The sequence below is a fragment of the Delphinapterus leucas genome, chromosome 13 (genome assembly GCF_059928025.1).
Source record: "Delphinapterus leucas isolate spDelLeu-1000000601 "Yukka" chromosome 13, BTC_Dleu_Yukka2, whole genome shotgun sequence".
In the NCBI taxonomy this organism is placed as follows: Eukaryota; Metazoa; Chordata; class Mammalia; order Artiodactyla; family Monodontidae; genus Delphinapterus; species Delphinapterus leucas.
The window spans coordinates 71,147,398-71,163,123 of record NC_143141.1 but is presented as its reverse complement, the minus strand read 5'-3'; the positions used below and the strand labels follow the sequence as shown (position 1 = coordinate 71,163,123).

Here is a 15,726-nt window from a genome sequence, read left to right as displayed (position 1 = left end):
AAAATACTAGCAAACAGAATCCAAAAGCACATTAAAAGGATCATACACCATGAGCAAGTGAGGTTTATCCCAGGAATGCAAGGATTCTTCAATATGTGCAAATCAATCAATGTGATACACCATATTAACAAACTGAAGAATAAAAACCATATGATCATCGCAATAGATGCAGAAAAAGCTTTTGACAAAATTCAACACCCATGTATGATAAAAACCCTTGATAAAGTAGGCATAGAGGGAACGTTCCTCAACATAAAAAAGGCCATACATGACAAGGCCATATATGACAAATCCACAGCCAACATCATTCTCAATGGTGAAAAACTGAAAACATTTGCACTAAGATCAGGAATAAGACAAGGTTGCGCACTCTCACCACTATTATTCAACATAGTTTTGGAAGTTTCAGCCACAGCAATCAGAGAAGAAAAAGAAATAAAAGGAATCCAAATCGGAAAAGAAGAAGTCAAGCTGTCACTATTTGCAGATGACATGATACTATATATAGAGAACCCTAAAGACGCTACCAGAAAACTACTAGAGCTAATCAATGAATCTGGTAAAGTAGCAGGATACAAAATTAATGCACAGAAATCTCTGGCATTCCTACATACTAATGATGAAAAATCTGAAAGAGAAATTAAGGAAACACTCCCAATTACCATTGCAACAAAAAGAATAAAAATACTTAGGAATAAACCTACCTAAGGAGACAAAAGACCTGTAGGCAGAAAACTATAAGACACTGTTGAAAGAAATTAAAGATGATACAAGCAGATGGAGAGATATACCATGTTGTTGGATTGGAAGAATCAACATTGTGAAAATGACTCTACTACCCAAAGCAATCTACAGATTCAATGCAATCCCTATCAAATTACCACTGGCATTTTTCACAGAACTAGAACAAAAAAATTCACAATTTGTACACAAACACAAAAGACGCCGAAGAGCCAAAGCAATCTTGAGAAAGAAAAATGGAGCTGGAGGAATCAGGCTCCCTGACTTCAGACTATACTAAAAAGCTGCAGTAATCAAGACAGTATGGTACTGGCACAAAAACAGAAATATAGATCAATGGAACAGGACAGAAAGCCCAGAGATCAACCCACGCACATATGGTCACCTTATCTTTGATAAAGTAGGCAAGAATATACAACAGATAAAAGACAGCCTCTTCAATAAGTGGTGCTAGGGAAACTGGACAGCTACATGTAAAAGAATGAAATTAGAACACTCCCTAACACCATACACAAAAATAAACTCAAAATGGATTAAAGACCTAAATGTAAGGCCAGACACTATAAAACTCTTAGAGGAAAACATAGGCAGAACACTCTATGACCTAATTCACAGCAAGACCCTTTCTGACCCATGTCCTAGATAAATGAAAATAAAAACAAAAATAATCAAATGGCAACTAATGAAACTTAAAAGCTTTTCACAGCAAGGGAAACCATAAAGAAGACAAAAATACAACACTTAGAATGGGAGAAAATATTTGCAAATGAAGCAACTGAGAAAGCATTAATCTCCAAAATTTACAAGCAGCTCGTGCAGCTCAATATCAAAAAAACAAACAACCCAATCCAAAAATGGGCAGAAGACCTAAATAGACATTTCTCCAAAGAAGATATACAGACTGCCAACAAACACATGAAAGGATGCTCAACATCACTAATCATTAGAGAAATGAAGATCAAAAGCACAATGAGGTATCACCTAACACAGGTAAGAATGGCCATCATCAAAAAATCTACAAACAATAAATGCTGGAGAGGGTGTGGAGAAAAGGGAACCTCTTGCTCTGTTGGTGGGCATGTAAATTGATACAGCCACTATGGAGAACAGTATGGAGGTTCCTTAAAGAACTAAAACTAGATCTACCATACGACCCAGCAATCCCACTACTGGGCATATACCCTGAGAAAGCCAGAATTCAAAAAGAATCATGTACCACAATGTCCATTGCAGCTCTATTTACAATAGCCAGGACATGGAAGCAACCTAAGTGTCCATCAACAGATGAATGGATAAAGATGTGGCACATATATACAATGGAATATTACTCAGCCATAAAAAGAAACGAAATTGAGTTATTTGTCGTGAGGTGGATGGACCTAGGGTCTGTCATACAGAGTGAAGTAATTCAGAAAGAGAAAAACAAATACCGTATGCTAACACATATATATGGAATCTAAAAAAAAAAAAAAGGTTCTGAAGAACCTAGGGGCAGGACAGGAATAAAGACGCAGATGTAGAGAATGGACTTGAGGTCATGGGGTGGGGGAAGGGTAAGCTGTGATTAAGTGAGAGTGTGCCATGGAGTTATATATACTACCAAATGTAAAATAGATAGCTAGTGGGAAGCAGCCACATAGCTCAGGGAGATCAGCTCGGTGCTTTGTGAACACCTAGAGGGGTGGCAGGGAGACGCAAGAAGGAAGAGATATGGGGATATATGTATATATATAGCTGATTCACTCTGTTATAAAGCAGAAACTAACATACCATTGTAAAGCAATTATACTCCAATAAAGATGTTTAAAAAAAAAGCTAGAGCTTAGCTAGAGATCAAAATCTTATCTCACTAATTCCAGAAGTAGTAGGCATTAAACATGCCCCTGACACTTCTTAAAAAGTCACAGAATGCCTCCACCTGATGATTCCTCAAGATTTTATTAATCTATAATATTGTGTTCTATCAAGATCACCACTTTTTATTATCTTGCTGCTCTGAATTGTTTCTCCCTTATTATTCTCAGCTACAGGGGCCATAAATTAAATTCATTCAGAATTTATACTCCTACAGTTCATTATATGTGATTGGTATTATCTCGCTGCCTTTCTCTGGCTCTTCTATACCCCCTGACAAGAAACATTGTAATAAAGTCTAAATACCATCCAACCAATAAATGTTGAGTTTAAAAAACAAACAAGAAAAAAAAAACTCTATTGACTACAGTGCCCTAAAGGGCACTCCATCACTCCTTTTTATCTCCACCAATGGTATTATTTCTGCCGAAATGACAGAGAAAGTGAGATTATAAAGAGTTGAGAGTTAGGTCCTTGCTTTGCCGCTGTCTGGATTGGGCATGTCATTTTCTCTCCCCTCACCTTCACCTCTTTCCCTGAAGGTCAAGGGACATTACAATACATCAGCCTGCTTCATGAGGAGCAACCCTACTTCAGGGAACAAACAGATAGCGAGGTAATCAGTTGACTCAAAAATCAATGAGTGGTCCATTACTGGAAATTCTGAACACCTCTCAGTGACCTTCCAGAAGCATCGCTACAAAAGCTGGGAGGATAGTCTCTTGTTTCTAACACTGACCAAGGCTGTGGAATATAGATCCCTCCATTAGACCCCAATAAAAATAAACACAAGTATCTGATAATGGTGAGATTCCCCCAAGTTATGTTTGGATGTGTTTGTTCACTAAAGAACTTGATAAAATGAACTGGTATATCCACAGCGGCTTTGTCATGGTTGTTCCCATCACCATCTTCAGTGATGTGAGATTCTACCACGCTAGGAAGAGCGGTGATTTTTCAGAGAGATGGAAGTTGGCAATACTTACTAAAAAGTGGAGATTCGAATCCTGGCTGATTCATCTAATGGGAAATGGTTCACATTCAATGCATGCTCTGGCCCTTGGGACTCAGCTTTATAGAAACATAAAGGCCTCAATATATTTCCACAGTCAGGACCACTGAGAAGTATTTCTTTCTTCCCTCCTCTCCTTCCTTTTTTTTTCTCACAGTACAGGGAGTAACAGGCAGATGCTAAAGATCATGAGATCGAGGATGGAGGAGGAGAAGCCGGTCAGAGAGTGGCAATACATAATCTATTGGCACTGCTTTAAAAATTGTTTAAAAATTTAAAAAGCACTGATCTTCAAAGTTATAAAGTCTGACACCACAACATCTGTGGACAGTTGCCACTTGTCCCTCTCTCCTGATCTCACTGAACTGCAATCACAATTCAATAGTTATCAGATAAAAAAACCGTACAATGACCAAAAATGCATGTACTGCCAGGACTGTTTCTAGAGGTTAGGAATTGGGATCCACAGACATCCCTAAGGGTGGCTGAATGGGAGTACGCCTGAAAAAGGGTCCACACCAATAGTACAGCAGACCTCAGAATCACCTGAGAAACTTACACAACCATAAAATAAAACAGAGTCCCATAGAAATCAAAGCTGCAATGACATACTGTATTCCATCCACCAGATGAACAAAAATGACAAAGTTTGGCAATACCGGGTACTGGTGAGGATGTAGAATCCCGGATGTACTAATACATCACTAGGGGGAGTATAACTTGGTGCCACCACTTTGGAAAATACATTGGATTATCTATTGAAATGGAAGCTGTACCTTGTGACCCAGAAATTCCACTCCAAGTTCTACGCTCTAGAGAAACTCTTGGACGTGCATACGCACCAAGAGGCATGCACAAAAATGCTGACAGTAGAGTTGTTGGTAATAGCAAAAGCCTGGAAACAACCCAAATATCTAATGACAGTGGAAGAGAGAAATTGTGGTATTTTTCTGCAATGGATTCAAAACCAAATGAACCACAGTTACATGCGTCAAAATGAGCAAATCACAGAACAAAAAATTATTCCATTTATATAACAGGTTGCAAATCTAATCTATATGTTGTTTGAGGCTATATACATAAGTGGTAAGGCCACAAAGAAAGCAAATGAATGATTAACACAAAGTGCAGGATAATATTTACCTCTGGGGAAAGGGAGAGATTTTTGATCTGGGTGGGGGACAGAAGAGATTGTAAAGGGACTGACAACATTCAAATTCTTACACTTGGTGATGAGAATACAAGTACTGATTTTATTGTAATCTTTAATCCTTGCATATATGTTATATCTACTTTTTTGCACATGCTAGCTTTTATAGTAAAATTTTAAAATCTACAGATTTCTAGGCTCTATCTCAGATCTACTGAATCAGAATTAGGCTATAGCGCTTAGGAAGTATTTTTTTATAAGTTCTCCAGAATATTCAGATGCATTATTGGGTTAAGAGCACACACCTACACACATACACACCCTACGTTACACAACAGTATCCAGATGAAAGCAGCTTAAAATATGTATCAAAGTCAAGAAATTTCGAGAGAGTCATAAAAATAGAAAAGGTCAGCCTGGGAGAGTGTGTAGAAAAGAAAGGTGCCTCATAGTTCAGGGCTCAAGGCTGATGTAGAAGCCTGGGAGCATTAGTTACTAGTTATTACTAGTTATTAGTCTCCCATGAGCGTACTTGAACCCTGTCCCTGTTAGTTTCCCAAGAGCATCTACCTGAGATAATCACCCCTAAGAACTGGGCCCACAGCAGGCTGTCACCACAGCTTTCGCTACAAAGACAGAAACATGATATGGTGAAAAGTATTCTGGTCTATGACTCATCACGGCAGACATCTAGACCTGGACCCACATGTATAAGCTGATCTTTAGCAAGTTGCTTCCCCTCTCTGAGCCCTAGCTTCCCCATCTGTCCTGACTCCCTCACAAAATTGGAATCCAATGAGACAGTGCAGTTGGAAGGGCTTTGCAAACTGAAAATACTACTCTGAATGTCCAGTAAGTCCAGTACTATGTCAGTTATCATTTCTTCCTGAAAGTTAGAAATATAGGTGGTCTATTCTGGGTCAGTAAAGTTTTCTGAGTCCAAGGAATTGGGAGCTCTAAGATTTGCCTTAAAGAGACCTGAGGCAGTGCTAGGGCTTAGTGCCTCCACATCTCTCTCTAAAAACTCAGCAAATATTTAACAAGCACCCACTACTTACCCTCAGCCTACCTTTTCCAGTCCTGATAATTTAGAAGAGGATGTTCATAAACAGCAAAGAACTACTGGAAGCACCTTGCAGAACTAATATACAGTCTAAATATTCATTAATGGCTTCGAAACTAACATTTAACTCAGTTATACAACACCTTCCAAATTAGGATTGCCAGATTTAGCAAATAAAACTGTACAACACTCAATTACATTTGAATTTTTTAGTATAATTTGAATAATTTTTAAGTATAAGTATGTCCCAACTATTGCATGAGACATACTTATACTAAAAAATCATTTGTTATTCACTGGAAGCCCAAAGTTAACTGGGCGTCCTGTGTTTTAACTGGCAACCCCATTCCAAATGAACAAACAGATTAACATTTTCTTCTGTATCTTACATTGGGAAATCTGCATGAAAGAGAGCTATGAAATCCTATTTTCTTTCATTAATAAGAGCGTAAAGGGTTGGATTGATCCTGAAATTGGACTTGCAACCTCCTCTTCCTTGTATAGCCCAAGAAAACATGAAGAGGCACAGATATTACAAACAGGTTTCAAAGGAAACAGGATGGAACAGGGGTGGAGAAGCCTCAAAATTTCAAACAGAAATAGACATCCCAGCCCCATTCTGGCCCATCTGGGACGCTTTGCAGTGGCCTCTACCCTTACCTCTGGGCATCTCCTTGGCATGCTCCTCTTCGGGCCCATCCAACAGGTCCATCTGGGAAGCCTCCTCGGGAGGGACACGGCGCCAGGACCAGCTCTGGTTCCCAAGGTTGTGCAGTGGAGGGGAATACTCCAGCTCACAGGGGAAGTCAAAGCTGCACTCCAGACCTGCAAGGACAGACAATGGTCAGTGGAGCAAACTGTCTCCCAAATGTGACCTTCCAGCCCCACTCCTCCACTCCAGCAAGTTGGCCTCCATCTCACCCACAACCTTCACCCTAACGAGGTATGGCAGGCTGTCAATTCCACAGGTGGCTGAGCTCCATGTGGATGAAAAGGAGACTACAAGAGAAAAAAAGTGTTCTTTATATAACTCAGATTATGGGAGGTATCTTCACAGAAGGCAGGTAAAAAAAGAGCTAAACAAGTCAGACCATGAAAAGTTTTGCATCTTGTAAGGTTCCCTGGTGACATGGACAGGGCCTGAGGTCAAGTGGGCAGAGCCTGGCTTTGCAACCAGATGGGTCTGAATCTAAGTCAGGCAAGAAAATTAACTTCTCTGGCCTGAAATTTCCTCACTTGTACATTGGGGATGATAATTTCTACCTCTGGAGATTGCTGTAAGAACTAGTAGTATAATTCATTATCTGTACACATGAGTCTGGTCCACAGTTGATGCTCAGGAAAAATCCTCATCAGGATCCTAACTGAGAAGAGAAGGCCAAAGGGAACTTAAGCAACTCACAACCCTGTTTGACAGCCCTATCATCTATTCTTCAATCACCCTCCAGAGAGGAGAGCCAAGGCTGTGATAGCCAATGAGTTTATTCTCTCTTGGGAAGGGAATGGTGAAGGTCACTGGGTAAGGAGAGAGAGAAGAGGCAGAAAGAGGCTGTGTCCTGGGACTCTGTGTGATCGCTTTCTGGGCTTCTTTGCATGAATCATCCTTGTGTCCAATCATTCCACGTCTGCCCTACTTTTAGGATACACTTACCTTCTCTTTCCCTTGCCTTGCTTGTTGTTTATTACCCAAAGTGGCTGAAGTACTTTGTACCTAGAAGGCCCCAATGCTCACTGATGGATCAACAGAATATGTGCCAAAAACCAAATTAGTCATCCACCCTTTACTTCATCATCTCCCTTTAGCCCTGGGGATGTGAAGAAAGGGAAAATTTCATATAAAGACCATTGGATGGGAATATGGGGAATTTGATTGATATCCAGGCTTGGCCAGTCTCTTCTCACATATGGAACTTGGTGCCCTCATCCATAAATAAGAGGTTTAGACTTGATGATTCTAGAAACAAGTACCCAGTGAAACCTGGCTTCCAGCTCCAACTCTGCCATTGATTTGCTGGTTACCTTGAATAAGCCACTTAACCTCTCTGGGCCTTAAATTCATCAAATACAGAATGAGACCCACACTAGATGTCTTCTAAAGCTCCTTCCTGATTTGACTTTTTTTTTTTTAACATCTTTATTGGAGTATAATTACTTTACAATGTTGTGTTAGTTTCTGCTGTATAACAAAGTGAATCAGCTATATGTATATCCCCATATCCCCTCCCTATCCCACCCCTCTAGGTGGTCACAAAGCACCGAGCTGACCTCCCTATGCTATGCGGCTGCTTCCCACTAGCTATCTATTTTACATTTGATAGTGTATATATGTCAATGCTACTCTCTCACTTCATCCCAGCTTACCCTTCCCCCTCCCTGTGTCCTCAAGTCCATTTTCTACCTCTGCGTCTTTATTCCTGCTGATTTGACTTTTTTAAGATTCCAAAGTCCTTGCTCTCAGAAGGGTTATAACTAATTTGATAAATCAATCTGTGCGGTGGTGCTAATGACTACTAACTCCCAATTATCATCGTGCATTTTAACAGCTGCTTCTGGAGCTACTGCTACCTTGATCTCCAAGATGAGTCTCCTGTTGGGAATTTCAGGAGGCAGAGGAGAAGTAGGGTCAAGACTAGTGCAGGTAGCCAGTCACTGGAACGTCCTTTAGTTACACCATAGAAGATGGCCCTGCCCTGGAGTGGGAGCAAAATAATGCCCACTGACATTGGCCAAACGATCTAAGTTTAGGGGGGGAAGAAAAAAATCCTTCAGTTACCCTTCTATTAAAGTATCTTTCTAACTTCTCAACCAGCAGAGATTTATGTACCAGCTGCTCTCCAGGAGCTGCCATCCTTCTGGTCCTAAGGTTAATACCACTCGCCCTTTCACGATTCAGACAATTCACCTTTATAATGTCAAGCTGAAACAGGCAGAGCTAGCCTTGTTTGAGTTGACAGGCCACTTGCTGCCTACATATTTTATCAGCCTTGAAGAACTTCTACCTGCCTCTGGGGGCTGAGCTGCTGCTATGAGTTGGTGTCCATGAACTGTAGGCTGTCTTAATCTTCAAGACTTGCTTGCCAGGAACCTGGTTTGATAGCAGAATGCAAGGAGAAGAAAACCGATCCAACATTTTGTACTTTGTAGCACAAAAATTATTCTTATAACGAAAGGTGTAGCCATTAAACCTGGCTCCTCTGGGAATGATTAAAAAGACCCATCCACATTAGTGAATGATCAAGTCAGAAGGTGGGAGAGAAAGCTACTGGCCACCTCCATCCCACATCAACAATTACTGGTACCTTTCCCAAAGCTTCAACTTCTGAGGCCCATCCTCCATCTTGACTTTTCTTCTCCAATTAAAGTCATCCTATTCCTATTTGGGACAGAAGTGTGGCATGCCAGCTCAGACACTGCTTGGCAAATGCGCTCTGTGTGCATATTAGACAAACAGACAACAGAATATACAACCCCAGTCTCAAGTGCCATCAATCCTTGGATCTTTGAACTCTGGAGAGTCTGATAATCAGCTGTGTTTGGGTCAGACCCTGCCTAGTAAAACAAGCTAGGCAGATAATCCTGTTATCAAATGGGTTCATTTTGAAATTCTTGCCCTGAGGCAGCTTCTCTTTAGCTGTCAAAGATGTACTCTTTGGCTTTAAATAGGAATGGAGTTAACGTTATTGCTCATTTTGGGTGAAATCAGATTGGGCTTTTCTATATTCTGATTTAATTTCTTATAAAATTTCTACACAGGTTTCTCTCTCCTTTGCTAGCCTCTGTGCCTTTCGAGCAATAATACCTGGGATTTGTCTTCTCTAAAAACACCAGGTTAAGCCTCATTTTCCTTAGGCCTTTTCTGAGTTTCTAGACCTAGGGTGCTTCTTGGATCTCTCTCTTTAGCCCTCCTCTGACTCTGCCCCTTTGTGGTGGGTGCTGTAGAGTCTCTCCCACAGGCAGGACTCAGAGGGGCTAAGGGTTTCCATGAGGTGTTCAGCCTTAAGCAACCCAATGGTTGAACAGGTCCATGCCCAAGGAGAGGGGCAGGAAATCACATTCACTGACCCCGGCTGTCTGCCAGGGACCGTGCTAAGGAGTTTCTTATATCACTGTATTTAATCTGCTGAACAAAACTGAGAAGGGAATTGTGTCTTCTATTTAAAGCTGAGGAAACTGAGGCTCAGAAAGTTTACTCTACTTGTACAAAGACCAAAGGACTACCCTACGGCAGAGCCAGAATGTGACCCAGGGCTGGTTAATGCTGAAGATCTAGATGTTATTCATCACACCTCCACAGCTTCAGAATTTTAATCCAGGGCCAACAGATTAAATTATATATGAGAAACCTATGAAGTCTGCAAACTTTTCATACCTGTAAAGGCTTCTGTACTACCCTAAGGAGGCAGATCTATATTTCCTCTGTGTCAGGTCCATTTTACAAAGTGACTGACCTTCAGAAGAATCCAGAGATTTCGACCTTCCTTTTTACATACCTGTTTGGAACCAGGAGAATCTAACTTTCCAGAACCTGCTACACACATAGTTGAAATCACTGCTCCCCACTTTCTAGTCACTTCCATCATGGAAGAAAGATAAAGTAATGGAATCTTCTGGAAATAGTTGGCCTGCTGAGAGGAGTGTCAAGTGCTGTGAAGCGAAAGGTCTTGGTAGAGCAGTGAGGATAGTTCCAGGCTCAGTCCTGCACACAGCAGCTGAGGGGCCTCAGCACGTCCATTCCTATTTCTGTGTCTGGCTTTCTGCATTTGAAAATGAAAGAGATGAAGCATACCCCCTCTACGGTGCCCTCCATCTCTGAAGGTCAGTGATTCTATAGAGCTCATCTTTGGCCAACACAACCAAACCTACAGACCGTTGGTCCCCTCACCCTGCCTGCCTCTAAATGAGGGCCTGCTGTCATCCCTAAAGCAGGTTCCCCAGGGAAGGAGGTGGAATGTGCATCACACTCCATGGGGTCTCACTTTGCCTCAAGATTGTCAAAGAATTAAGAAGGAAGGTTCAGGCAAGTTTTACAGATGACCGTGCGAGGGTGAATGTGTGTGTGTGTGTGTGTGTGTGTGTCTGTGTGTGTATTCATGCATTTTTATCAGTCTGTACCCATATTCTGAAATCTTCCAGGATATGAATCATATTTCAAAAACTGAATTAACAGTTAGCTTCAAGGAATTGTTCTAGTATAAAACACAGCCCTTCAGAAGAATGGCACAGTAACCCATCAGAAGAACCCTGTGGTGACCTGCCCAGAGTGATGCAGTTCCCTTGGCCATAGTGAGTTGGCAGTGACCAAACACTTTGACACTGAATCTGAAGGTGGAAATCTAGCCTCTGGGAATGTGTGAAACTACCAAAGCAATCTTGCCCAACACCTGTGCCTAGGAAGCGAGCCTTGGCCACTTGGGCAGAGATGGGGATCTTCCCAGTCTGCGCTACAAGAAGGAGATTGCATGGAAGTTTCAGGCACTGTCCATAACACCACAGAAGGGTAACAGGGAGACGTGGTGTACTTTGGACCCTTGGGTCTTCCCTTGGGTGGACTTAGAAAATCCAGCAGCCCTCCTATGTATCCAGATTGACCTCAGGCTCCCAAAAAATCCCTTAGATCAAGGTCCTTTGTACCTCCTTCATCCTAACCCTGTAAACCTAGAGACCTCTCACTAGTTTCCTAAGTCTCCTTAAGACAATTCAAATTAGGGGCCTCCTTTAGATTTTAAGACATGCCTCCCAAGGCTGGCTGGTTTTCAGATGACCACAGGTGGCAGATGCCAGCCTGGGCAGGTCCATAGGAGCCCACTGGTTGATGTCGCCCAGCCTCAGCCCAGCTCGAGGACTGGAAGCAAATAACACAGAGTGAAAAGCAGAGTCATAAAAAAAGAGAAGAATGCCATGTTTATCAATCCCATGATACTTCACCCTTCATTTTGTCTCTTATTACACGTGTTACAGAAGTCAAGCTTGGGGTTGGACTTATGCTCTCGACTCTGGTAGCACGGGGTATATGTTTACAGAGGAGCCCAGACAGGGGGAACTCCATGAAGGCCTGTGGGAAGTACTTTCTTAATTGATAACATTTACTGAGGGCTTACCATGGTCAGACAGTATGCCAGGCACCCTACATCATTATCTTATTGAATCCCTATGAAGTAGGCAGGACTCTTATCCCCATTTGACAGAGGACAACACTGGGGCTTAGAGAAATGAAGTCACATCTGAAGTTACTCAGACAGGAAGTGACTGTTTGGGCTTCCACTGACCTGCTTCCTCCATGGGACCACAAGGCCTTGATGTCAGTATCTCACAAATGGAATTATGAACTGAAAAGGTAGCAGAAAGACCTCCCCTCATTTAGAGCCACAGGCACCAACAGGAGTCAGACCTGCAGTGAGGGAGGACAGGAACTGGGCCCATGCAGGGACAGGCAAGGCCACGCTGGAGGCAGGACAGAAGCCAAAGCATCTGAGCTGTCCTTAAAGGTCCTGATCCCACCTTCACAAAGTCAGACTTGGGATACCCTAGATGAGGACTGAGTCAGTGTATACATCCATAAGATCCAAGTCTTAATCCCCGTAGGCATGACTCAGGAAGCCAAGCCTACAGATGCATTAAAGTCTGGGGCTCAATGTTCGTGTCTATGTTTCCTGACATCTTCTGGGGTATACTTTGTGTTTCTTGGGTAGGGCTGAGGGTTACAGCTAAGGGAACTGACAGTGGGATGGGCAAGTTTTCTTTGGCCATCAGGGGCCCACGAGAGAGTTTATTCAACTGTATACTCGGCCCTGGGATCTGCATCTGAAAACAGAGAATTATCAGGTTTGCTACTAGTTTACATATGGCAACATGATTGTGATTTTGCCTTGGGGTTACTTTTCTGTCTCTAGTTATCTTGACCCAGTGTTTAACTACTGGGATGCTGATAGCCTGACATGGGGCCTGATGCCCCTCACTTGCTGAATGGTGGTCTCTCTGGTCCTACCCAGCTCTGCAGTCTTTTCCTATGTGTCTCTGCCCATATGTCTTATTCATTAAGCAACCTTAACACCATCATGGTTGTTTCTCAGGGATAGGGCACAAGACCTGAGATTTGACTCCAGTCCTGCCACTTGTCAGCTGTGCAGTGCAGGGCACTCTCTCCCTCTCTCTGAGTCTCAGTCATCTTAGTGATAAGACTAACTTCCCAGAACTGCTAGGAGGACTCAGTGAGATGATGCATGTGCTTGGAATGGAGAATTTCCAGTGCACATTAGCTGATTCAGAATTTACATAGCCATGCCCTTTTGAACACAGCTTTCTGTTTACCAGGAAAAACGGTATTTATGTGGGGCAGTCAACTGATGGCACATGGCCATTTCCTTAGTATTCTGCTGTACCGTGGGAAAGTCGGTATTTTGGCCTGAAGGTGATATTCGCAGAGTCAGCTGTTAGAACTTGAAGTGACATTTGAGGTTGTTTCTTCCATTGGACAGGTGAAAACACCAAGACCCAGGCAAGGGAAAAGACTTATCCAGGGTCATGTGGCTGGTCAAGGAGTCCTTCACACACAGTACGGAGGGCATTTCTCCTGGCTGTGGAGGCCTTTCCGAATGCCATCCTCTCCAGTAAGCACCAGGCCTGGGCCGGGCTGAAAATCAGAGTTACTGAATCACCAGCTCTCCCCTCCTCAGGCTTGGCTTATTGGCACATTTAAGCTAAGGCTGGATTGATTCATGGGTGGCATATACAAATGCCAATGTATTCCTGACAAACCTGATTTGTATATTCAGTAAAGAACCATGTGAAGCTTCATACACATGTGGCAATTTTCTTATAGGTGGCCTTTAGAGGTCATAAAATAGAGCTTTATATTTGAAACTACAGTTCATTAAATAAAGCTCCAGGAACCAGCATTCTCGAAATACTGTCAGTCCTTAAGAATTGTATCCAGCTCAAGGGAACTCCCTCTGGCTGCCACCAATCCTGAGGCACAAAGTGGGGTCTCCTTTTCTCAAGGGATTCCCGAGAACTTTCCAATTGTTGCCCTCAAGGTCATGAAGGACCTTGAGGACCACCTTAGAGGAAGAGACTGAGGCCCAGAGACATGATGGGGCTTGCCAAAGGGTGCATGGTGGGTGAGTTGCAGGATTGATACTAAAATCCAGTTCCTGACCTTGCAATTTTTACTGTTTTCATTCAAAGCTGTGGGTAAAAAGCAAACAAAACAATACCTTAAATAATTCTTAAAATTCTAAAAAATCTATACTGTGTTTTTCTGGAATAAGCTGGCAAAAACATACATGGCTAGGTTTCAACCATTTCCCAATGATTTGATGGCTCAGATAATCTCCAATAAGGCTTTCTGGCTTCTTTCATCCTAAATGTCCTCTTCTGCCAACAAGCTGCTTTTTGATGGTTGCTGGAATCTCCTGCTGGAGAGCAAGTCTGTGCACAGGCCAGAAGCTACGGTGAGAACAAAGGGAGGAAAAAGGGTGGCCTAGGAGTGAAAGGGGAAGATCACTAGAGTATTCTTCGAAACTCTTCTGGCTCTGGGCCAATCCGCCTTGTGCTTTTGGCCAATTTATTTAACCACTTGAGTCTGGATTTCCTCATGGATAAACCAGAGAGAATTATCACAGTAATGATGCTGATAAAAATAATAATATCTGCTGTGACAATCAAATAAGGTAACGAATGTGGAAGTGCTCTCTTACCAATGAGATACTATATGTGGATATTCTTACCACCTAGAGCCTGTGCTGCAGAACACATCAACATCACTTGATCTCCCTGTGCCTCATGTTTACCACCAGGAACCTGGAGATGAGCTGAACTGACTTGACCTTGGAGGACTCAGGGAGATGCTACCTAGAACAGATACCCTCCTCCCTTGCCCTGTCTTGTATCAAAACCTCAGAGGGGCACCAGGGTGTCTGGGGGGTAAACAGAAGCATAGATCCTGCGTGCGGTCTGGCTGCTCAAGGTGAAAGCTTGGCTCTGTCACTTACTAGCTGTGTTATCCCAGGGCAAATTATTTAATCTCCCTGTGGCTCAATTTTTTTACTTTAAAATGGGGATTAAAACAGGGGCCACCTCAGGAAACTGTGAGGAGGATTAAACGCAATACACACATCAAGCACCTGGCGTGGGGACTCGCACATCGTTTGATTATTACCAAATGATGGCAGTCATTGCTCTTGCTCTCCAGGTGGCTCCAGGCTCAGCCACGACAGAGAGGAGATAAAAGGCATGTCCAGCACTGAAGGCAGAACTTTGCCTATGTCAGACTTTGTTGAAGCTCCTCACTCAATCTTTGTTTTTTGATGTGCTGATCAAGCTTCCCTTTGGAAGTGAAGTCATGCTAGACCTTGAGTAAGAAGATTTAGGTTCTAGCCCTGGCTCTGAGGTGTTACTTCAAGCTAGTCCCTTAACCTCTCTAGGCCTCAGTTTCCTCATCTGAAAAATAACGTAGTGGAATGAAATGAGTCTCATCCATCTCCACCATTCTAAGACCAATTTTCCCTTTGGACAGATGGCTGAATCAAGCTCTCTAACTTGGCTCTAGCCAGCTGGTCAGCAGAATCCCAAGATTCCTGACTTCCAGCTCAGGCTCAGATGATTAGAGACTTCCACTCCCCCTTTCTGGGTTATCTCCTAAAGGAGCACTTGGCCCACCAGTCACCTTTGATGTTAATCCACCAGCTGCCATCAACATCTTGTCACACACTTTATAAGACCTGCCCCCCGTCTGCCCCCCTCCCACCAACCACTGTTCATTTGTCGTGGTGTCCCAGAACTGAAATCATTCAATTCTTTCCCACCGCTTGCCCCCTACAATGCATCTGGGAACCAATCGCCCAATTCAAGACATCTGTTTAGCTCACTTATAATCAAGCTGCAGCGAAGAAGGACCAAGTCTCCTTC

General features: G+C 42.8%; 1 protein-coding gene across 1 annotated transcript in view; it reads right to left on the bottom strand.

Moving 5' to 3' along the window:
• The window catches only part of LOC149747784 (ALK tyrosine kinase receptor-like), a 493,479-nt gene that overhangs the window by 166,863 nt on the left and 310,890 nt on the right, over positions 1 to 15,726 (bottom strand). The window contains exon 4 of the mRNA XM_089922432.1: positions 6,481 to 6,645. Coding sequence (XP_089778558.1) covers positions 6,481 to 6,645 — 165 coding nt within the window. The remainder of the gene's footprint in view (positions 1 to 6,480; positions 6,646 to 15,726) is intronic.